The sequence below is a fragment of the Mus caroli genome, chromosome 11, assembly GCF_900094665.2.
Source record: "Mus caroli chromosome 11, CAROLI_EIJ_v1.1, whole genome shotgun sequence".
In the NCBI taxonomy this organism is placed as follows: domain Eukaryota; kingdom Metazoa; phylum Chordata; class Mammalia; order Rodentia; family Muridae; genus Mus; species Mus caroli.
In genome coordinates, this window is record NC_034580.1 from 55,296,793 (window position 1) to 55,320,829 (window position 24,037).

The 24,037-nt window shown below is 52.0% G+C and overlaps 1 protein-coding gene across 2 annotated transcripts in view; it reads left to right on the forward strand.

The window, feature by feature from the left end:
- Window positions 1-5,434: 5,434 nt before the first annotated feature.
- The window catches only part of Myo15a (myosin XVA), a 51,640-nt gene continuing 33,037 nt past the window's right edge, over window positions 5,435-24,037 (forward strand). For both annotated transcript variants that reach the window (XM_021176540.1, XM_021176541.1), the window contains exons 1-20: window positions 5,435-9,007; window positions 10,683-10,765; window positions 11,325-11,388; window positions 12,069-12,178; window positions 12,470-12,544; window positions 12,749-12,839; window positions 15,905-15,910; window positions 16,163-16,266; window positions 16,373-16,436; window positions 17,203-17,316; window positions 17,728-17,889; window positions 19,821-19,934; window positions 20,443-20,501; window positions 20,583-20,706; window positions 21,350-21,445; window positions 21,749-21,880; window positions 22,279-22,404; window positions 22,948-23,025; window positions 23,679-23,827; window positions 23,943-23,988. In XM_021176540.1, the coding sequence (XP_021032199.1) occupies window positions 5,435-9,007; window positions 10,683-10,765; window positions 11,325-11,388; window positions 12,069-12,178; window positions 12,470-12,544; window positions 12,749-12,839; window positions 15,905-15,910; window positions 16,163-16,266; window positions 16,373-16,436; window positions 17,203-17,316; window positions 17,728-17,889; window positions 19,821-19,934; window positions 20,443-20,501; window positions 20,583-20,706; window positions 21,350-21,445; window positions 21,749-21,880; window positions 22,279-22,404; window positions 22,948-23,025; window positions 23,679-23,827; window positions 23,943-23,988 (5,370 nt within the window). The remainder of the gene's footprint in view (window positions 9,008-10,682; window positions 10,766-11,324; window positions 11,389-12,068; window positions 12,179-12,469; window positions 12,545-12,748; window positions 12,840-15,904; window positions 15,911-16,162; window positions 16,267-16,372; window positions 16,437-17,202; window positions 17,317-17,727; window positions 17,890-19,820; window positions 19,935-20,442; window positions 20,502-20,582; window positions 20,707-21,349; window positions 21,446-21,748; window positions 21,881-22,278; window positions 22,405-22,947; window positions 23,026-23,678; window positions 23,828-23,942; window positions 23,989-24,037) is intronic.

Consider the following 24,037-nt stretch of genomic DNA (forward strand, 5'->3'; position numbering starts at 1 on the left):
GAGAGAGAGAGAGAGAGAGAGAGAGAGAGAGAGAGAGAGAGAGAGAGAGAGAGAGAGAGAAAATAGACAGACGGTCAAGCCGGGCTTAAGAGTTTGGTGCTCAAACTGATAAAAAAGGAAAAGCTACACTTTGGTGTCTGTGTGTGCACACCGGTGTATCTGCATATGCTTGCCTTCTGTGCATGTGGAGTGCAGAGGTTTATGTGGGTGTCTTCCATCACTCTCCACCTTATTTTTTTAAGACAGGGCCTTTTACTGAACCTGGACCTTAGCTGGTCAGCAAGCTGCAGGAATAACCAGCTAACCTGTTTCTGCCCACCCTACCCCACAGCATGGGCTACAGGCATGTGTCACTGTGCCCTGCTTCTATGTGGGTGTTAAGAATTCCCAATTCAGTCTTTATGCTTGCTCAGCAACCATTTTATCCACTAAGCCATCTCTCCAGCCCCAAAAGCTACACTTAAAAAAAAAAAAAAGGTTCTTTGTTTTTTGTTTTGTTTTGTTTTTTTGAGACAGGGTTTCTCTGTATATTCCTGGCTGTCCTGGAACTCACTTTGTAGACCAGGCTGGCCTCGAACTCAGAAATCCGCCTGCCTCTGCCTCCCAAGTCCTGGGATTAAAGGCGTATGCCACCACCGCCCGACAAAAGGTTTATTTTTAATTATGTTATCTGTGCATGAATGAAGGTCCCCACAAAAGGCCAAAGGTGTCACATTCCTCCTGGAGTTGGAGTTTCAGGCATCTATGAACTGTCATGTAGGGGTTGGGAACTCAGGTCCTGTATAAAAGCACTAAGTCATCTCACTAGCCTGAAATTGACTCTTTTAAGCAGGCAGGCTCAGAAGTAAGGACCTGGGGCCCCCAAGCTGGCTCAGCAGGTAAAAAGCCTGTTGCCACACCTGATAGCTTTTCTAGCCTCAGGTTGTACACAGTGGAAGGAGAGAACCAACTTCCATTGAAATTGTCTTCTGATCTCCACATGTGCACACAATAAATAAAAGAATAAAGTAAAGGCTTAAAACAATTCTGTAAACAATTCTATCACAGACAGGACTTCTGGGGTATGTATGCATTAAGAGAGAATCATTTTTCTACTTTCTTAACGTGTCTGCCAGGAAGATCAACTCTCCTGAGGGGTAGTCTCTTGACTGGTGATGGACAGGCTCTTAGCTTAACCCTTAAGGGAGGGATCAACAGTATGTTTTGTGGGCAGTTTAGATGGTTGTGTGTTTTTAAGGGGGTTGTAGAAGGAAAAGGTCTCACATAGCCCAGGATGTATTTACTGTGTAGCCAAGAATAACCATAAATGTCTAATCTTCCTACTACCCCCTCCCTGTTATAGGTAAATACTGAGGTCCTGCTGGTATTTCCAGGTTCTTGGGTCCCAAAACCAGGAAGTGGACAGGGCCACAAGGACAGTGGCAGTGTAAGTGGCTTTGTTCTTAAGCTCTCCTGGAAGCCATGGAGACTCAGACAGGTCTTACTTTAGGGAATAACACGGAGTTCTTTTACTCTGTGTGGAAATGGCCCTGGTTGCTTTAAGAAGCTGTCAGCAAACATCAGAAGAAGATATTTAGATCTTTGAAAATGAAATATTTGAGTGAAATCCAACTGTCTAGCATCATTGCCACAGCCACCGCAGTTTATAAGTATCTGAGATATAAACACACTACAGAATCTGCCTGGGAAAGGGAGCTACGGGTGTAGGAATGTCTTCTAACTTTTAGGTGAGGACTCCCAATGTTATATCTTATCGATGGGCCATGTGTACTGTGATTGTCAAGGCAGAGACAAACATCTACTCCTTTGAATAACTGGCATCCCCATTGACACTGGTTACTATATAAGTTCATCCTAGGTCATAAATTAGGCAGAGAGTGAAGCCCCAGTATTAGAAACAAGGTTAACATTCCCTATAGAGTCTGGCTGTTCTGGAGCTTGGTAAGTAAACCAGGCTGACCTGGAACTCACCGAGACGCTTCAGCCTCTGCCTCTGGAATGCTGGGCATCAAAGTGCAACATTGTAGCCAGCCTATCCAAATTACCATTTGTAACTGTCAGTCCACAAGTGGCCCCAGTGGCCTGATGCCTTAGTTGTTTGAGTCGGGGGCTTTTAGTAGGAAACCTTGAACAGTATCAGGCTATAAGGGCTCTCTGAGTTTGAGGCCAGCCTGGTCTACAGAATGAATTCCAGGACAGAGAAACCCTGTTTCAAAAACCAAACAGGCTGGGCGGTGGTGGCCCACGCCTTTAATCCCAGCACTTGGGAGGCAGAGGCAGGCAGATTTCTGAGTTTGAGGCCAGCCTGGTCTACAAAAGTGAGTTCCAGGACAGCCAGGGCTATACAGAGAAACCCTGTCTTGAAAAAAACCAAAACAACAACCACAACAACAAAAAACAAAAAAACCCAAAAAACCCAAACAGATCAAAACAAAACAAAACAAAAAGTAAGAAGAAAGGAAAAAAAAAAAGAAAGAGAAAACAGGCAAAACAAAAATAATAAAAAAGAAGCATAATAAACACAGAGACACAAAATCAGAAACCATAATATATATAAGCATAAGGTTAAAGAAAAAAAAAAACAAAGCAAAATGAGATAAAACCTATCCAAAAATACTATGAGTTCACTTTACTTTCCCACTTACTCTTAGGCATGGGAGCTACTCTTAGGTGTAGTTTATATACTCAGTGGGACTCCTTTGGAGAAAAAGCAGTATTTCCTTTGCAAGTGGTTGTCAGTCACAAAGAGCTTCTTGGTTAGGGATGGAAACTCATGTCCACTTCTTTTACAAAGTGCTTGGGAAGGACTCGGACCAGTCCAGGCTGCAGCCTACAGTCTCTGGACCTCAGTTCACGTGTACATTCCCCCTGATGTGTCTGGAAGCCACCGTTTCCTTGGTGTCTCTATCTCCAGTCTTAGAATCTTTCTGATTCCTCTTCTGCAGTTACTTCATGGTTTCTTTTTGTCTTTTCTTAACACTATTCCTTGAATCCAAAGAAAACACCAGAAGCCTAAGGAAAGCAAGAACTCAAAAACGTCCACTTGTGAGGCAGTGCCCTTCTGCTTATCACAAAGCCGCCGGAAAGGGGACAACCTAGACAAACTTAATTCTGCTTTTTTTTTTTTTTTGGTTGGTTGGTTTATTTATTTATTTATTTATTTATTTATTTATTTATTTATTTGAGACAGGTTCTTTCTATGTAGCCCTGACTTAGCTGGAATAAGCTATATAGACCAGGCGGCCTCAAATTCATGGAGCGTCCCCTGCCTCTGCTTCCCAAGTGCTGAGTGCTGGAATTAAAAGCAAGTGCCACCATGCCTGACCTTGTTTTTGTTTATTTGGTCTTGATCAAGACTTTTTTTTTTTTTTTTAAGCAAACTTATTCTGATCCTCAAGGATGTTCCTTGGTAGGGAAAGGAACAGCAAGCAAGCTCGCAAGGAGAGAATAACCCAAAAGGCCTCGTCAGGTGTTCCTTTAATCCCAGCATTCGGGAAGCAGAGGCCAGCCTAGTCTAGTGAGGTAGTGCCAGGACAGCCAGGGCTTGAAAACAAAAAACAAAAAAACCAGAAACAAACAAAAAGAAAAGGAGCCTCTGCCGTGGGGAGCCATCCTTCATAGTCACGTGCAGATTCCTCAAGAGACCTATCTTAGGGTTTCCATTGTTGTGAAGAGACACCACGGCCAAGGCAACTCTTTTTTTTTTTTTTTAAACGTTTATTTACTTATTATACGTAATTACACTGTAGTTGTCCTCAGATACTCCAGAAGAGGGCGTCAGATCTCATTATGGATGGTTGTGAGCCACCATGTGGTTGCTGGGATTTGAACTCAGGAGAAGAGCAGTCGGTACTCCTAACCACTGAGCCATCTCACCAGCGAGACCCCCCCCCCCCAAGGCAACTCTTATTAAGGATATTTAATTGGGGCTGGCTTACAGGTTCAGAAGTTCAGTCCGTTATCATCACAGCAGGAAGCATGGCAGCAGGCAGGTAAAAATGGTGCTGGAGGAGCCAAGAGGTCTACATCTTGATCCTAAGGTAACCAGGAGGAGACTCTGCCTTCCACAGGCTTACAAGGAGGCTCTCAAAGCTCACTCCTACAATGACACACTTACAAGGCCACACCCATTCAAACAAGGCCACACCCCCTAATAGTTCTACTTCCCATGGGCCAAGCATGTACAAAACCACGAGGCCCTCCTACCAGAAATTCCTGTGCGGTCCACAGGAAACTCAAAAGCACTGCTTTGAATCCTGGACTCTGTGGGCTTTCAGCCAGGTCTCACCCAGCATTTTCACTTCTAATAAGTTAGATTGTGATATTGCACCTTTCTAAAAATTAGTTTTCAGGGAAATAGGGTTCAAAACTGGTGGTGGTAGAGTCCATTCTCACGACCCCCAAGCCTGCTAACCCTGACCAAACTACCTATTACTTACCCTCTTCTTTCTCCTCCTCCTCTTTCTCCTTCTGCTCCTCCTCTTCCTTCTCCCTCCCTTCCTCTCCCTCCTCCCCCTCCTTGGCTGTGATCAGATCCAGAGCTGGAATGAGCCTCCTGACCCCACACCCCCACTAGCATGGGCCTGCAAGTGCCCAAGAGGTCCCTCCTGCCTCCTAAACTGCCCAGCCAATCCATTAGCTCTTCCTTCTTCCCAGTGAAAAAAGCAGGCACAGCCTGTCCCTCCCGTTCTACAGAAAGGAAGCTACAGCACAGGGAGGGCCAAAGGCCTTCCTGGGGCTAGATAGTTGATCAACAGCAGGACTGGAGAGCTGGGCTCCATTTTTGTACCTCGGTGCCCTGCCCCTCCCCATGACCTGCAGAGACATTCAGCCTGCCAGGCTTTATGAGGTGGGAGCTGGGCTCTCCCTGATGTATTATTCAGCTCCCTGGAGTTGGCCAGCTCCTGTTACACTGGCCACAGCCCTGGGCACCTGCTTCTCACTACTAGTTTCCCCTCCAAGGTAATGTAGTGGGTCGTGATCATTCTATCCTGGCTTCAGGGACCTGACTCCACTTTGGGGCCATTCGAGGGGTCTAGGGTAGATGATGTCCCCCTGTGGAGATTAATGTCCTGCTCTGTAAAACTGAGCTAGCTGAGACCCAAGAGGGCTTGGCCAGAGACAGCAAGTTGTTGCCATGGTGACTTTAAAGCCAGGTTGCTGCCCCAGCACAGGCCTCCCAGTCTACCCTCACTAGAAAACAACACCCAGGCACTTTCCACCACCTCTCAAAGGTGAAACCCAAGGCTGGTCTAGAGGATGAATTATGGATCCTCACTGTCCGTGCCACCCAGCTAGTCCCAGCGGCTCAGACACTGAGGAGAGACTTAGGTTCAGCTACAAGCAAAAAGACCTAGCTGGTCTCCAAGCAGTGTCTCCAAGTCCCTGAACCTGTGACACCTGCCCCAGGCATCGTCAGGCACAGAGGGCCACCATGGCGGATGAGGAGAAGAAAGCAAAGAAAGGGAAGAAGGGGAAGAAGGCCCCAGAGCCTGAGAAACCCAAACGGAGCCTCAAGGGCACATCTCGGCTCTTCATGGGCTTCCGAGACCGCACGCCCAAGATCTCTAAGAAAGGTCAGTTCCGGAGTGCGTCAGCCTTCTTCTGGGGCCTCCACACTGGCCCACAGAAGACCAAGCGCAAGAAGAAGGCCCGTACTGTTCTCAAATCCACATCCAAACTCATGACGCAGATGCGGGTGGGCAAAAAGAAGCGGGCGATGAAGGGAAAGAAGCCCTCGTTCATGGTGATCCGCTTCCCTGGACGGCGCGGCTACGGCCGCTTGAGGCCTCGTGCCCAGTCACTTAGCAAGGCGTCCACAGCTATTAACTGGCTGACCAAGAAGTTCCTCCTCAAGAAGGCCGAGGAGTCAGGCAGTGAGCAGGCCACAGTGGACGCCTGGCTCCAGCGCTCCAGCTCCCGAGTCGGCTCACGTAAGCTGCCCTTCCCGTCGGGTGCTGAGATCCTGCGGCATGGAGGCCGGCTCCGCAGGTTCCCCCGCAGCCATAGCATCTACTCCTCCGGAGAGCCCGTGGGCTTCCTGCCCTTTGAGGACGAAGCCCCATTTCGGCACGCAGGCTCCCGCAAGTCATTGTATGGGCTTGAGGGCTTCCAGGACCTGGGTGAATATTACGACTACCATCGGGAAGGCGACGACTACTATGACCAGCAGTCGCTATACCACTACGAGGAGCAGGAGCCCTACTTGGCTGAGTTCGGTGGGTATAGCCCGGCCTGGCCACCCTATGATGACTACGGGTACCCACCCGGAGACCCGTACAACTACTACCACCCTGACTACTACGGTGACACCCTCTACCCTGGCTATGCCTATGGCTATGGCTATGGCTACGATGATTTTGAGCCCCCATATGCGCCCCCATCAGGGTATTCATCGCCTTACAGCTACCATGACAGCTTTGAGAGTGAGGCCTACCCATACAGCTACTATCTGGACCCCTATGCAACTCACCACATGCCCTATCCACCCTATGACTTTCCATACGACACTCCTTACGACATACCCTACTTTGATCCTTATGGGGTTCCCTATGCTGAAGGCGTCTATGGCGGTGGGGCCGAGGCCATCTATCCCCCCGGGATGCCCTATGTCTATCCAGAAGAGCCAGCTTTTATGTACCCGTGGGTGCCGCCACCCATAATGTCGCCCCACAACCCATATGCCCACCCAATGGACGACATTGCCGAGCTGGAGGAGCCTGAGGAAACAGGTGGAGAACGTCAGAGCACCTCCTTCCGCCTGCCCAGTGCCGCCTTCTTCGAGCAACAAGGTATGGACAAACCAGCCAGGTCCAAACTATCCCTCATCCGGAAGTTCCGCCTCTTCCCACGGCCTCAGGTGAAGCTGTTTGGGAAAGAGAAGCTAGAGGTGCCCCTGCCACCCTCCCTCGACATTCCTCTTCCTTTAGGGGATGCAGAGGGTGAGGAAGAGGAGGAGGAAATGCCCCCAGTGCCCACGATGCCCTACACCCACCCTTACTGGAGCTTCCTCACACCGCGCCAGCGAAACCTACAGCGCGCCCTGTCAGCCTTTGGTGCCCGCCAAGGCCTAGGCTTTGGCCCTGAGTTTGGCCACCCAACGCCACGCCCAGCCACCTCACTGGCACGGTTCCTCAAAAAGACACTGTCAGAAAAGAAGCCCATTCCACGGCTCAGGGGCAGCCAGAAGGCCCGAGGAGGGCGACCCCCAGTGAGGGAGGCAGCCTACAAACGCTTTGGCTACAAGCTGGCCGGCATGGACCCCGATCGACCCAACACGCCCATTGTGCTGAGACGCAGTCAGCCACAAGCTCGCAACAACAACAACTCCCACGGGCCACCGTCACCCAGGCCTGCACCAAGGGCACTCACGCACTGGAGTGCTCTTATCTCTCCTCCAATGCCTGCGCCATCTCCCAGCCCCGCCTCTCCATTGACCCCACCCTTCTCTCCAACCTTCTCCCGGCCTCCAAGGCTAGCTTCCCCCTATGGCTCACCCTATGGCTCCCTCCGCCAGCATCCACCACCCTGGGCTGCCCCAGCTCATGTGCCTTTTCCACCCCAGGCAAATTGGTGGGGCTTTGCTGAACCCCCTGGAACAAGCCCAGAGGTTGCGCCTGACCTTCTGGCCTTTCCTGTACCCCGACCCTCGTTCAGGGCTTCCCGCAGTCGCAGTCGGAGGGCAGCTTATGGTTTCCCCAGCCCTTCCCTGATAGGATCCAGGAGAAGGCCCCACTTGCCCTCACCCCAGCCCTCTCTGAGGAGCCTTCCAGGTCAGGGCTACCACTCACCACTGGGACCGTTGTCTCCTCAGTTGTCCCTCCGAAGGGGCCCCTTCCAGCCACCCTTCCCACCCCCTCCACGCAGACCTCAGTCACTTCGGGAGGCCTTCTCTCTACGCCGAGCCTCTGGGCGCCTGGGCCCACCCCGCTCACCAGTGCTAGGTTCTCCCCGACCACCCTCACCACCCCCACTCCTGAAACACGGCCCCCGGCACCGGTCCCTCAACCTGCCCTCACGCCTTCCACGGAACTGGCGGCGCCTCAGCGAGCCTCCTACGCGGGCTGTGAAACCATGGGTACATAGGGCGTACCCCCCGCCACCCAGTGCCGGGCCCTGGGGGGCATCCACGGGGGCTTTGGAGCAGCAAGAGAACCAACGTGAAGCAGAAGACTCAGAAACACCGTGGACAGTTCCCCCATTGGCCCCCAGCTGGGATGTGGCTATGCCTCCCACACAACGCCCACCTTCTCCGTGGCCAGAAGGTATAGGCAGCCTTAGAGGCTTCTCCAGACCCCCTCCTGTGCCTGAAAACCCATTGCTTGAGCACACAAGCCCTTCGTGTGAGCCACAGTCTGAGGACCAAGTCTCCAATGTAACTGGTATCTTCCTGGGCCAACACCATGACCCAGGGCCTGGGCAACTCACCAAGTCAGCTGACCCAAGCTTAGAGAAGCCTGAAGAAGTGATCACCCTAGGGGACCCTCAGCCACCAGCTGAGCCTGAGGCCCTGAACCCAACACCTCCCAACAAAAATGTTGTCTCGGAGAGGAAGGTTTTACAACTCAGCGCCTCGTACCCACTGGTCACATGTAAGCAGGCAAGGGCCACATGGCCACAATGGCACCGCTGGAAGACAGTGTCTAGAACTCCAGCTCCCTTGGCCCCCACCAGAGCCCCAGGGCCCTTGCTCAAGGCTGGTGAGCAGCCCCGGGCAGAACCTGGGCGGTTTGCAGTTGTCATGCCTCAGGTGCGTGGGGTGAGCTCCTTCCAGCCAAAAGGGACTGCTCCTGTGCAGCCTCCAGAGCATCCAGACCAGGACCCAGAGCAGGGCCCAGCCCCCCAAGCCTGTAGTCTACGCTGGCCCCGCCTCTGGCCACCAACAGATGCTCACTGTCTCTGGTCACGAATTCGCACCCACTCCTCTCAATCCCACCTCCGGGGCCATGGAGGTGACTGCCACAAGAGCCTCTGGAAAAAGACTCGCCCCCAAAGCTGGCAGAACAAGGTATGAAGGCACAAGTCAGTGGGTGGGATCGGGATTTCTGACCTAGGAACCAGAAGAGGAGGTGGCCCGAGGAGTCACCGCAGCCCTGGCAAGTGGTGGTCTGCGTGGACCCCGACTCCCTTCCGAAAGTGGGGAGAACTGCCTGGACCTTGCAGGGCATCTGGGCCTTGAGCAAAGGAGTACCCAGCACAGAATAGGCCCTGGAGGAAAGGACTAGACATGAGGGTAGAGGCACAGGTTCCTGCTTTCTGACTTCATCGTTGCAGAGTAGGGAAACTGAGACTCGGAGTCTTTGGAGCCTAGGCAGGCAGTTCTAGACTGGCTGCCACGTCCATGGCAGAAGGTGAGCTGAATGCTGGGTGGCCTTTGGAGGAGGTGGATGATCACTCTAGCCTCCCTAGGGACACCCAGAATGGGTGGGGCAAGCAATGATAGGCGGGACTTCTCCACTTCTGCGACTGTGCCCCACAGAGCAGGCAGCAAGCAGGCTTGGCAATGACAACTGGGGCACCCTGGCTGCTAGGGGGACCCTGGCCCCGACGGCGGGTGCCCCGCGCTGTGTGGGCTGCAGCGTTGCGGGAGCGGGGCACAGGGCGCCCAGGGGTGAGGGGCAAGGATGCCTGGGCCCTCCTCACTCTGGAATACGTGAGTGGCTAAATTATTCAGGGTCTGTGGCCACTGGCAAGCACGTGAGCGGATGGGTGGGCTGGAGGCCAGGGCCGGAAGGGTTGATACTTGCTGCGCCCTACTTAACAGTGTGAGGGCATGTAGTATGCAGGCCCTCCTGTATCCTCTTTCCTTGCCTAGGGAGGGTGCACCCGGGCAGGAAAGGCCAGGGCTGCACAACATGTGTGCTCACAGTTACCCAGAGCCTTGCAGGTCCATGTGCCTGAATGTGCATGAGTGAATACCATGCATGGGCAAGCAAGGAAGGCAGGTGGGTGCCGAGTCCTAGCAGACACGGCATCCACGGAGGTGTGAGCCATCAGCCTACCCTTTGAATGTGCACACACATGTGTACACATAACAGGCACTGTGGAGCCCTGTCAGCCCCAGGCTGACACCAGGACTCCCACTCTCAAGATCCCCAGTGTGGGTGGGCCCTGACTGCTGCCGGCTGGTACACTCCGAGTGGATGTTGAGAGTACCTGTGTACGTGGATACCCTCAGTCAAGCACACGGGCCTGTACGGAGCCACAGCATACTGAGAGCATACAGATGTGTATGGGAGCTGTGAGGACGGCAGCCGCTGCAGTAGGCCCACCATAAGCAGTATCTGCACACTCACCCCGAGCATCTTGTCCCATCCTGGGACAGCCTCCACCTTTGTCTTTCCAAGGGCCTGGTGCACCATGACACAAATGGCCATCAAGCTGTCACGCAAACCAACACATGGGGGTCTGTGGGGAGTGGGGTAGGGACACCGAGAGGACAGAGGTAGGAAGGGGACAGAGCCTTGCTCTTGTTTGCGTGTGTGTGCTGGTGAATGTATCTATGTGCTCACTCCCTGAGCATGCTCAGTCCAGGATGCTTAACACGCAGACTCACGTGAGCTCTAGGTCAAGGAGGCAGAAAGACCTTCAATACCCAACCTTGACGTTCTGAGCAGGTGCCTGGCGTGTCCAAGCCAGGATCCACCCAGGCCTCCAGCCTGTCCCCCACCCCTCTCTCACAGATGCACTCCATACGCAACCTGCCTTCTGTGCGGTCCCGTGAGCAGCACAGGGAAGATGGAGTGGAGGACATGACGCAGCTGGAGTAAGTGGATGGGGTGAGGGATTCCTATGCTCCCAGTCTCACTGTTCTGGACATCGCCAGAGCCTCAGTTTCCCCATCTGCAAATGGTGCCATCAAGTGTCACACAAGCCAAATGTGTACAGTGCAAAGCTTTGTGAGGTAGACAGCCCTTGGTTCAGATCCCAGCCATACCACGTACTAGCTAGGCAGCCGTGGGCAATATTGTCCTGCTCTGTTACTCAGTTTATCGTCTATGAGGTTTGGGCAGTGGCTGTGAAAATATGGGCAGGTGTCCGACATCTCTGAAGCTCTCCAACCATAAATGATTCAGCCTTACATCTTCTGCCCCGGGGGTGGGAACCGAGCTCCCACAAAGTGGGCGTGATGTTTGCCACCTGATTGGACAGATGAAGAAACTGAGGCACAAGATGATCGAACAAACTATCTTGCTCAAGCCTCATAGCTGGCTAGTGGCAGAGATGAGCTTGATTCCAGACACACCTGACCAAGACACCATGACAAGTAGGGTGGAGTCTGTGTCAGGACTGGGACCCTTCACAGTGCCTCTCTGTCCTTCCAGAGACCTCCAAGAGACCACTGTGCTGGCCAACCTAAAGACCAGATTTGAGCGAAACCTCATCTATGTAAGTCTGGGGCTTGCTAGTACAAGGACCCACTTGGATTCTAGACTAGGGGTGGTCAGAAAGATGGCGAAACCTGTGACCCCAGAGCTACAGGAGAGAGGGCCTGAGGCCTGGAGCCACTTCCAATAGGCATATGCACTTATAGGGCTTTAAGATAATTTATTCACTTTTATTTCATGCACATTGATGTAGGTTTGTACAAAAGGGTCAGATCCTCTGGAGCTGGAGATACGGGCGCTTATGAGCTGCCATGTGGGTGCTGAGAATTGAACCCAGGCCCTCTTAGAAGAGCAGTCTGTGCTCTTGAACACTGAGCCATCTCTCCTGCTCCCACCTGTAGGGCTTTAATGACTTCAGAGCACATGGGCTCCCTGCTTCCCTGTTCTAACAATCAGTAGATGGTTAGACCTTGGCAGGAGGCAGAAATACCTGCAGCCTGGGCCAGAGACCATGAGTAAATGAGATGGTGGGGAAATTACCTGCCATCTTGGCCTGATTAAGACTGTGAGGCCTGGTTCACTCCACATTCACAACTTCAGTCTATGCACAAGTCTGGGATGAATGAGACCAGGCAGCCAGATATATGTCTCGTTGGCAAGGGACTCCTTGCTCAAAAGAATAAAGAGGGGGCCACAGGTGGCCACCATAACCTTGTCACTGAGGTCACTGTCTATTAACAGACCTATATCGGCAGTATTCTGGTGTCGGTGAACCCATATAGAATGTTTGCAATCTACGGGCCTGAGCAGGTGCAACAGTACAGTGGGCGTGCCCTAGGAGAAAATCCCCCGTGAGTGTCTATGGGATGTGGAGGGTGTTGTCCTGGGTGTTCCAGGTCCTCTTCTGAGCTTGGAGAGACCCTGGATATCCATGAGTTGAGGTGAGTGAGACTCAGTGTAGTCTCTCCCCGGGCATGGCACAGTTTTGTTCTAGAGGCCACTGTAGCTCTGACTGAGGGTGAGGGGTGGGCAGCACTGGCTGCTGGCAGAACAGAAATACCCTTCTCCCCAACCCCTGGCAGTCTTGGGACTGTGGAAACTAACTGTCAGAGACAGTGATGCCTGATGGTCTGTCTCACCAGGCACCTCTTTGCAATCGCTAATCTCGCCTTCGCCAAAATGCTTGATGCCAAACAGAACCAGTGTGTCATCATCAGGTGAGTCAGGCTGTGCCCAGGTGGGGGACAGATAGGGGACACCTTGGGTAGTAGTTTGCATCCAGACATCTAGATGGTGAGATGTGAGCCTACTATGAACCTGGGAAAAGTATTGGGTGCCTTTGGGCCTCTTCATGGCTCCTGGGTTGGAGTGCACATGGAGAGGCAGAGGAGAGCCAATGCTCTGGGCTCCTGTTCCACCAGTGGGGAGAGTGGCTCTGGAAAGACTGAGGCTACGAAGCTGATTCTGCGCTGCCTGGCTGCCATGAACCAGAGACGGGACGTCATGCAGCAGGTGAGACCTACCATCCAGCCGTCCTGTGGTTGCCCTGTCTGCTTAGGATCCTTAGCCCAGCACCCTTGCTGAGCAAGTCCCCCAATAGATCAGGATCTTGTATGTGCACTTTAGTATTACAGGTAGGCCAGCAGGGGCGGCTCAAGGCAGGGCTTCTCCGTCTCCCATTTTCCCCAGGGAAGCTCCTGGGGATAGACAGGGAAGCCATTTTTACTTTCTAGTGTCTCCAACCTGACCTCCATAGTCTCATACCCAGATGCTGGACAGGTTCAAGTGTAGCCATAGCATGAGGCAGAGTTAGCAACAGACTTAGGCTCATAGACCCGACACGAGAACAATAAATCCTGCAATCTGACACTGCTCTGGAAACTCATTCCCTCAGTAAAGGTTTTTTGAGGCCTCGAACAAGGAACAGAACAACTCAAGACAGAATATTTATAACTTTGTGGAAGTTTCATCTTAGGGCAGGAGATGGAGAAGAAGAAAACTTAAGTAAATTGTGTATACTGGAAAGAGTAGTATCAGTATATGGTGAGGAGAAGTACAGAGTGGGAAGGAGGAAGAGCTGAGAGCATCATTATAAGCGTGAGGCAGTGATGAGGCCCTGGGCAGGTTGGAGAAGATGGAGAAGGACAAGGAAAGAACTTGTGCAAAGGTGCACGCAGTTGTCGGCTTCCCGTAGGACAAAGAACGACAATGTAGAGTCTGGAGCAGAGAAGGGGCTCAGATGCCAGGGACTGTGGTGTCGGTGTACAAGGATGTATGCAGGGGCAGGGCAAAGGCAGCCAGGGGCTTGACTGAAGGACCCAGACACAGTGTGAGGAGGGCTAAGATTAAGAGTGAACATAGGCAGAATGGATGAAGAGAAACTCCTGAGAAATGTGCCCGTGCCCATCAGGTGTCCATTCAGAGGTGATGGGAATCCAGGGCTCAAGGAAGGACAAGGCTCAGTGTCCAGAACCACAGGCTCTCATGGGCCCAGGGTCCATGATAGTTGGCAAATGGCTATAATGCTGCAGCCCATCTTGGCACGGCCTCTTGGTGGTTGACCCAGGCCCTCTCTTGCTTTGGTCAGTTTTGTTTCTTCTACATGCCTGGGAGAGCCCATGAAGGAGGCAGGGAGAGAGGTGGGCTCTGTGAGTTCTTTGGGGCAGGTGTCTTCCATCCACCTCCACAGAGCCTCATAGCCTCCCTGGGAAATTGCATCTGTGAGCACTTACAGTTTGGGAAACTGATGTCTGGGAAGAAAAATGACCTGCCCAGTGCTCCCGGATGAGGTGATAGGGCAGGAATTTATATTCCATGGTAACAGGTGTAGAAAAGACAAGTATATGACTTCCTAGGTCTAAGAGTTTTGGAACAGGCACACAGCATGGAGACAGTGGACAGGTCAGATCTAGGAAGAGTTTCAGGCATAGATGGATCTAGGGTCATAACCAACAGAGTATATGTTTTGTTCCACCCCATATACTCCAGTCATCAAAATGGTGTTTGTGGCACCTTCTTCATTTCAAAAAAGTTCAACTCATAAAATAGCTCATCCCCTCCCCAATTTTCTGGCTTCCTGTCCTGTCCTATGATGGGTACCAGGAGCAGAGAAGAGGCCACATGCCCTCTGGAACCTTGCAGGGTCTCCAGACTAAAGGACAGTATAGAACAATGGCCTACTGAATTTGACTATGAGCAATTGCAGGCAGCCCCACTCTCTGCTGCACTTTGCTGGGAACTCTGCAGGTAGCAGCCTGAGTGTGGATATAAACAGAGAGGCATTGTCACCACACTGAGGTTACAGGCGTCATGTCTGTGGGAACTGGGACCCCAGACTAATTCTATAAAACCTTCCTAAAGACACGACTTAACCATAGACAATGCCCTACGCATAGTAAGAGTATACTCACCAGGCCCTGCTCGGGACCCACTCTTCTGGATTTGGATGCTCTGGGTATCCCACACCTCTCTGCATCCCAATTTCTGAGTTTTCGAGCCAGTCATGATGTTAGCACCTACGTATAGGATACTTACAGGAACTAAAATTAGGGTGTGGTGGCACAGACCTACTGTCCCAGAGACTAGAGCGGCTGAGATAGGAGGGTCATGAACCCAAGGCTTGCTTGGGCTATATCGTGAGATATTGCCTCAAGCTGAAAAAACTAAATGAAAAGCTGGGAATGGGATGTGGCCCAATGGCAGAGCATTTCCCAAGCACATGTGAAGCCTTGAGGTCCATACCTAGCACTGGGAGGCAGAGCAATTGGCGAGGCAAAATGGCTGTCACACAGTAGGTGCTTATAGCTGGGTGCCACAGGTAGCTATGATTACCCTGGGTGGTTCTGCTCGTGAGGTGCTAAACTCCTTGTTTTTACCCACTTAGAGAATTTTTGAGGACTTGCTACGAATCCATTAGTCCACTGCAGAGCCTTGGAGTCAAGCGTGCTCATCCGCAGAGCTGCTTCCTATAGGGACACAGATAAGACCCAGGGAACAGAAACGTGCAGAGGCTTCCTGAAAGAGGAGAGAGAAGCATACTGATGCTCTGGGCACAAGGGTCAGCGGGTGCAGATGTCCTGAAGCAGGGATGGGTGTGGACTGGTGAAACCCAAGGGCCACGTTGAAGAAGGGGAGGCAGGAAGCCATGAGATAAGGCCTGAATCAGAGGACAGAGCAGGACTATGGTTAGCCCTGATAAGGTAGGTGCCAGAGGGATGGGATAGGTTCCTAAGGACACGTAGGTGACTGTGCTGAGCCTAACAGGAGACATAAAAGTAAGGAAATATGAGAGAGGGACATGGAAGATAGATGGCAGGAATCAGTTATGAGGCAAAGAATATAGTGTGTGTCTGGGCCTAGTGGCAAGCACATGCCGCTCCCTGAGGCCATGCTTCAGTCCCTGACCAGTCCTTGGGTCTGGGAGGCTCACAGAATTTGCAACAGGGACCTAAAAGGGTCTACCAGTTTCTCCCCAGTCCAAGGCTCCTGGCTTCCGGAGGGAGAGGTGTCTGGCCTTGTTAGTGAACTACTTTTTGTTGTCTCTTGTTCCTGCTCCGGTTTCACCAACATCTCTGAAGATAAAGGTATGCTGGTGTGTGTGTGCGTGAGGTGGGACAGTCAGGGAGAGGAAGCACAGGGCTTGGAGGGCATTGAGCACAGAGCACGCGAGTGGTGCTGTGAGGAACAGAGAGGAGAGACGCTGGGGTTCTATAGGAATCTACTTCAGGTCGCCCCGCCAAAGGGAGGGTTCTCTGGGAAGGCCTCTGCTGGGGTATCTAGAGTCATGCCTGGAGCCCAGTGCCCGTCTCTCTCACAACCTCTCCTTCCTGGTCCAGATCCTGGAGGCAACGCCTCTCCTGGAGGCCTTTGGTAATGCCAAAACCGTCAGGAATGACAACTCCAGCCGCTTTGGGAAGTTTGTGGAAATCTTTCTAGAAGGGTGAGTGGGACTGTGACAGATTCTCAGAGGCCCCGCAGAGCCCTTGGTGGCCCACAGCAGCACCCAAGGCCACCTCAGTCTCCAAGACCTGACTGTTCTTCCCCAGGGGTGTGATCTGTGGTGCCATAACCTCTCAGTACCTGCTGGAGAAGTCAAGGATTGTGTTCCAGGTAGGCAGGCCAGAGGCCTGGGTGGCACCAACACTCATGTGTATACATGTGGATGGATAGATAGATAGATAGATAGATAGATAGATAGATAGATGATAGACTCTGTGAATGCATGCTGTCTGTGTTCCTGAGCCTGCAACATGTTACTTCTCCCTTCTTTTACCCCAACATCCTGGTTGGCTCATCCCTACCCAAGAGATCAACAGACTGTCCTCCACCCCAGGACCACAGGGATGCATGTGTAGCCCAACACGCTGCACCCTCCAAGTCTTGCTGCCATGTCCCTTGCTCAAGGAAGTCGCTGACCCTATGCAGCCCTTTGTTCCCCATCCCGACCCCACCCATCAGTGCTTCATCTGGGGAACACATTACCCTTTAACTAACTAAAGGTCTCTGGATAGCAAATGGGTTCTGTGAGGTGTGTCCCCATGCTGTTCCGTGGGGCTTGGGATTCGAGAAGACCTCAGCCAAATGGGATAACTGAACCATCTAAAGCCCTGTGTGTGCACATGTGGGCCATAGAGTTCTGTTTCTTCAGATGTGCAGGGCTAGTGTGCATAAGAGAAAAGTAGGTGGACTTATTACTATTTTTCCAAAGCAAGGCCAGCACCCCATCATACCAGGATGCCCTGGGATCTCACCCCAGAGATGCCAGCCCACCTACAGGTCCCTGTGTGTTGACATGTCTTTTTATGTGCACACCTGAACCTGGGTAAGTGGATGAGGGGGGTCACTCTTTCATGTATCCACCATGTTTCCCCTGCAGGCCAAAAATGAGAGAAATTATCATATTTTCTATGAGCTGCTGGCTGGGCTCCCCGCTCAACTGAGGCAGGCCTTCAGCCTGCAGGAGGCTGAGACCTACTACTACCTGAACCAGGTGAGCACCCACAAAGAGCCACCCAGCTCAGTGGCTCCAAAGGCCCAAAGCCCCACAGGTCCTGGCAGCTGCAACAGGAACATGAGGCCTCTGTAGAGAGAGGAGCCTTCCTGATCGTTCCTCTCTTCACAACCAATGTGATGGGATTACATGTCCCCTCTCTGGGATTCAGTCTCCTCTTCTGAGAAATGGGGACAACATAACACCTCTGGGTAGAGGGATACATTCGATGGCTTGGTACTGGCCTATAGGCCACCCTTCATTAATGCTGGCTATGGTCAGGTGGCAGTGCCCGCTCCTCCTCACAATCTGTGAAGCTCTCCTGGGTCCCCTCAGCACCTCCTGGATAGCAGGACCTGATAGGACCTCGGCTTTCCAACTGCACACTGACCCCAACCCCTGCCCCAACAGGGCGGGAACTGTGAGATCGCTGGAAAGAGTGACGCAGATGACTTCCGCCGCCTGCTGGCTGCGATGGAGGTGCTTGGCTTCACCAGTGAGGACCAGGACAGCATCTTCCGAATCCTAGCCTCCATCTTACACCTGGGCAATGTCTATTTTGAGAAACATGAGGTAAGTAAGAGGCAACACAGCTGGGCCTGGGCCCTTCCCCTCTGGTTACACAAGGCATGCATGGTTTCTCCGCCCTGCCTGGGCTTACTTTTCTCCGGTGATATCTGAGAATTCTTTATGTGTGTTAAAAAGGTCTAACAATTATTTATAGATGACCGAAAACCTATTGCTTATGTTTTGATTTTGCTTATTCTAAGTTTTGGTATTTTTTTCCTTTGGGGGTATCGCCACGTAGACTATTTTAAAATTACTTTTAGGCAGTTTAACATTGTGGATGTTTTGGTCTCTCTAGGCTGGGGATATAGCCTGCTTCACTCAAGCAGATCTTAAAGCCTCGCCTCCACAGTGGCACACATCCTCTAACAAGGCCACACCTCCTCCAATAAGGCCATGCCACTCATTATGGCCAAGCATACAAACACTTAAGCCTATGGGGGCTATATCTATTTAAACCACCACAGACTTCACGAGCCTTTGTCTTAAAAAAACGAAACAAAACCAGAAAAACAAGTGAGGCTCAGCGAGATGCGGCAAGATGCTCAGTGGGTTCAAGCACTTTGGGTCCCACATGAAGCAAGGAGAGAATTAACTCCTGCAAGCTGTCCTCTGACTGCCATGCATATCATGCATACTCACACATAAAAACACAACAAGTAAATACATGTTTTTAAATCTTGGGTCGGACAGTGGTGGCGCACTCCTTTAATCCCAGCACTTGGGAGACAGAGGCACATGGATCTCTAAATTCAAGGCCAGCTTGGTCTACAGAGTGAGTTCCAGGACAGTGAAGGTTACACAGAGAAACCCTGTATCAAAAGTAAATAAATTAAAAAAATAAAAACACACACATTTATTTTATTAAAAATTAAATAAATCTTAAAAATAATAATCCATTCTAGTAAAGTATGAAATAGGAATCCAGTTGACATAAGATGTTATGCAATCGCCTTCATCCTGACTTGAAAACCAGGTCTTGTTGTGTATACCATTGCCAGATATATTTATGCCTGATTCTAGATGTTATCATGTTGTTGTTGTTTGTATGTTTTCTTGGTTATTTTGTTTTCTTTGAAATAAGGTCTTGCTCTGTAGTCCTCCTGCCTCAGCCCTCCAAGTTCTGGTACTGCAGGAGCATGCCTCTATAGCTGGCCGGTGCTGAGAAGTCTGTCTTTTAAACTTTGTGTGTGTGTGTGTGTGTGTGTGTGCCGTGTGTGCAAGTGCTCGAGGACACCACAGGATGGTGTTGTGTCCCTCAGGGGCAGTTAGAGATGGTTGTGAGCTGCCTGCTGTGCTGGGAACCGAACTCAGGTCCTCTGGAAGAGCAGCACACTCTCTTAACAGCTGAACCTCTCTCCATCCCCCTCCCACCTCTTCCTCTCTGTGATGGAGGCTGTGGATCTTCTGTTGCTCTTCACCTTGGTTTTGGAACTAGGGCCTCTTACTAGGCCTGAAGCTTGCCATTTCCAATGAACCAATCACTGAGCCCTTGGACTTGATCTGTTTCCTTCAGTGTGGGGATTACAGATAAGCACCACCAAGCCTGGCTTTTACTGAGTGCTGGGATCTGAACTCCAGTCCTCACAGATGCACAAGTGTTTTATCCCCTGAACCACCTCTGCAGCCCAATTTCAGGTTTTCTAATGGGCATCATCTATTTGTAGTACGCACTGCATCTGTAGCCTGTCTGTTTAATTTTGCATATTTATTTTGATGTTGAGGATGGAGCCTAGGACCCCACACATGCTAGGTAAATGCTGTACTCCTGAGCCACACCCTCACCCCAGGCTGCTTTAACGTCTGTACTCTTTTCTCCTACCTCAGAGAGTATCCTCCACTTTTTCTGGCTTTCTCTGATAGTATAGCTTGTTTCTGCTGTTCTAAACTCAGCCCAGTGGTTTACCTCACGATTATGGCCTTGGTGTTTTACATAGACCGATGCCCAGGAGGTGGCCTCGGTGGTGAGCGCCCGGGAGATCCAGGCTGTGGCAGAGCTGCTTCAGGTCTCTCCTGAGGGCCTGCAGAAGGCTATCACCTTCAAAGTGACTGTAAGTCTGTAGGCCCTGCATCCTGACAAGGGCCTATTCCTCCAGCGTTACAGGCCCCCTTTCTTCCCCACCTCACAGGTCACCTCCCAGTAAAATCTGGAGAGGTGGACCTCACTTCAGGCCTCTGTGTGGGCTTTCTCCAGCCCTGATTGCCTTATTCTTTCACTCCTGCTAGTGTGGCTGGAGTGTGTGTATCTGGGAGGAGGGGGGAGGTGGACACAGGGATACATGAGATGGTCACCTACAGGAAACCTTCTCCAGTCCTGGATGGGTCAGTGCCCCATCTAAGACCTTCCTCTTCCAGGCCTTAGATATCCCTTTATGCCTGTCTCCGAAATTACACCAGCAACTGTCTCCCCTGATCGAATGGTCAGGGGCAGAAAAAGCATTCTGTCCTTCCTTGGCTTGAGACCAAACACCCCCTATCTCCAGTGTCTCTTTCCCATGCTCCTAAAGCCAGAGGCTTCCTGGGGCATTGGCTGTCACTCAAAGTTTATGTTCTTTCCAGGAGACAATTCGAGAGAAGATCTTCACACCCCTAACAGTGGAGAGTGCCGTAGATGCCAGGTGAGGCTGTGCCCTTCCGTCCTGATTCCCAGACTCACAGCACCTCTGCCCTGAGCCTACTCACCCTCAGCTCTGCTTCAGGGATGCCATCGCCAAGGTCTTGTATGCACTGCTGTTTGGCTGGCTCATCACCAGGGTCAACGCTCTGGTGTCCCCAAAACAAGATACATTGTCCATCGCCATCCTGGACATATATGGCTTCGAGGTAGGGCTGAGTGGGACCAGACTGGGCCTTGTCTTTGGGAAGCTGCACAGTGAGACTGGTTGGGGACAGTGTGTGACAAACTTATGTGACCACGGCTCTGACATGCGGCACTGGGGAGCCTTTAAGCTCTTACCACAGCTGGTCAGGGGTCAGGGGCAACCTTCTGGAAGAAAGAAACATTTCCAGGTGAAGGAGCAGTGTCTGTAGAGGTCAGAGGCATGGGAGTGCCTTTTCTGAGAAGCCAGTGTCATTGTGGGAAGATTGTTATGTTCAGTGAGGATAACGGGGGAAGGCTGGGTAAAAATTCCATGACTATAGCAGACACTTAAAAGTCACTGTTGTTTATAAAGCCACTTCATCCAGAAACCATGTAAGGCGGGTCCCCATTTTACAAACAGTCAGAAAGTGGCAAAGCCAGGACTGGAACCTAGGCAGAAGACCTGGTGGCCCAAGCTTTGGGCTTTTCTATAATCCCCTATCCAGTATGCAGAGGGCCTTTTGATCTCTGTGGTCAGAGTCCAACTTTATGAAATGTAGGGAGGGGTCCGGGCTTGGACCTGGAGAAGGTACACAGTGCCTGTGGTGGGGACAGATGGGTTGCTCACCAAGGAGGAACCAGGACTATCCTCCATCTGCCTGGCAGGACCTGAGCTTCAACAGCTTTGAACAACTGTGCATCAACTATGCCAACGAGAACCTTCAGTACCTGTTCAACAAGATCGTCTTCCAGGAGGAGCAGGTCTGCAGCCTCCACACTCCCACTTGTCCATCCTGGTGGAGACACAAAGGGTGTCAGGAGACAGTGTTCTAAGCAGAAACAGCATGCATGAGGTCCATGCTTTGGAGGGAAAGATGCCGGGTTGCTGAGCCTAGAGAGGAGTCCTCTCAGGCGCTTTCTTAGGTTCAACTGACTCAGGAAATCAGGAAGGGAGGCCCTGAGGGTCCATGTCACCCATCCAGGATACTGGCTCCATGTAACAGAAGGCAGGACACAGAGATAGGCCAGCCTGGGTGTTGGTATCAGAGCCCACACTTTTCACAGGAGGAGTACATCCGGGAGCAGATGGACTGGAGAGAGATCGCCTTTGCTGACAACCAGCCCTGCATCAACCTCATCTCCCTGAAGCCCTACGGCATCCTGCGCATCCTGGATGACCAGTGCTGCTTTCCCCAGGTAAGCCCCAGATACTTCTGTGGTCTCAGTCCTAGTCTGGTGGACTACCTGCCTGAGTCTGTTCCTCTGCACTGGGGCCGGAAGCAGGAAATGCCTTATTAGGATCTTATCCTCTCCAGTCCCCTGGAGTGACTAAGGATAGAAGTTCTAGATGGGGTGACCTGGCTTTGGGTCTCATAGTCTGACTTAAACACAGAGTATGATGTCAGTATAGGCAGCTGGAAACTGGCTGATTCTGGTACAGCCGTGGGCCTCTTTTCCATGACTCAGCCTCCCGTGACTGGGCTATTCTTCTCCAGCACTTTTTGGGGAGCAGAACAATCAGGGCTGAAAAATTTGGCACTGGGCCAGAAACAGGTGCCCAGCCACCCCTTCCCCCTTGTCTCCCTCCCCCACAGGCCACAGATCACACATTCCTGCAGAAGTGCCACTACCACCATGGCGCCAACCCGCTCTACTCTAAGCCTAAGATGCCACTGCCGGAGTTTACCATCAAGCACTACGCAGGCAAGGTCACCTACCAGGTGAGAGTGGAGACAGCCAGCACTGCCTCAGGTGCTGTGCCCCTGACAGAACCACAGTGTGGATCTCACAGTGATTCCAGTTCTGGACCTGTAGCCCCTCATCTATGTGGCCTTGGGGAGTCGCTTAATTTCTTTGAGCCCGTTTCCTCATCTTGAAAAAAAAATGGGATTGATAATGCCAATCTTCTGGGGTAGATATGAGACTTAGGGTAAATTTAACAGAGTGCCAGTTACTGGTAATGGTGTCATGAGGTCACTATTATCCAAGACACGACATAGGATTTCAAACTTCTGTCTCCATTTGGGCCTTATTTTCCTCATCTGCAGAATGGGTAGAAGGAAGTGAGGCCCAGTCTGGATAGTGCCCCTCCTGGAAGAATGAGCAGGGTGGAGTGGATGGAGAGGGGCCAGGCCAGAGAGGAGAACACATTCCCTCCTAGGATGGAAGGAAGTTGGTAGAAGATGAAGGACCACAGAAGACTGTGGCTGCAGACAGGTGTGGGTGAGTGGGATCGGCCACAGACCCACCAGTCTCCTTTTCAGGTGCACAAGTTCCTGGACAAGAACCATGACCAAGTGCGCCAAGACGTCCTGGACTTGTTTGTGCACAGCCGCACGAGGGTAAGCCAGCCTGGTCTTGCACCGGCCCCAACCCCGTGGCCCCTGCCCACATTCCTGGCAGTACTTACTGCCCCTTACTTGGTCTAGCCTCCACTAGCTCTATCCCTGGCTCCTCTCAGTCCAGGAAAAGGGAAGCCCCCTAACCCCGTCTTGCTCTTTAACTCACCCTTTCTCAGACACCTGCCAGCCCACCTGTCATGGGCCCCACCTCAGTCTCTCCTGAAACCCTTCCAACCTGGCTCACAGTGCTAACCAGCATGCCACCAAGGCTAAGTCCTGAATTCATTTACATTTGAAGCCTGATTCTCTGGGGAGTGCATAGAGGCCAAATTTGGGTTGCTTTGATGGTTGCCCTATCGCTCATCAGCAGGGGACCTATGACAAAAGGATGGTTGCCTCCCCTCCCCTGCGGGCTGTCCTTTCCCTAACCAGGGTTAGGTTCATAGCAAGAACTGTGCATTCCCCAGACTGGAGGGAAGAGCAGCCTTGCTGGGGGCTGGGTCCCCTGGGAGGTGTTGAGCCTACAGGCAAGCCAGGGTGGAAGGATATCTAGAGTCAAGTTGTTTTTCAGAACCTTTCAGTCCAGGGACTTGACCCTGTCTGTCTGTCTGTCTGTCTGTCTGTCACTGGCCTCCAATAACCTGCCTCCGCAGGTGGTAGCACACCTTTTCTCCAGCCACGCTGCGCAGACTGCCCCTCCACGTCTGGGCAAGAGCAGCTCCATTACCCGTCTCTACAAGGCTCACACGGTGGCGGCCAAGTTCCAGCAGTCCCTCCTGGACCTGGTGGAAAAGATGGAGAGGTGGGTCTAGTGGGAGGACAGAGTTTCCAGCACCACCTTTACCCCGTGGCGCTTGAGCACGAGCGCCCACTCTCTTTCTCTGAGACCTCACACAGCCTCTCCTGCCTCTGCCCAGGTGTAACCCTTTGTTCGTGCGCTGCCTGAAGCCCAACCATAAGAAGGTGAGGCCCCTGGGAAAGCCAAATCCTTCCCACTGTGAAGTGTGGCACT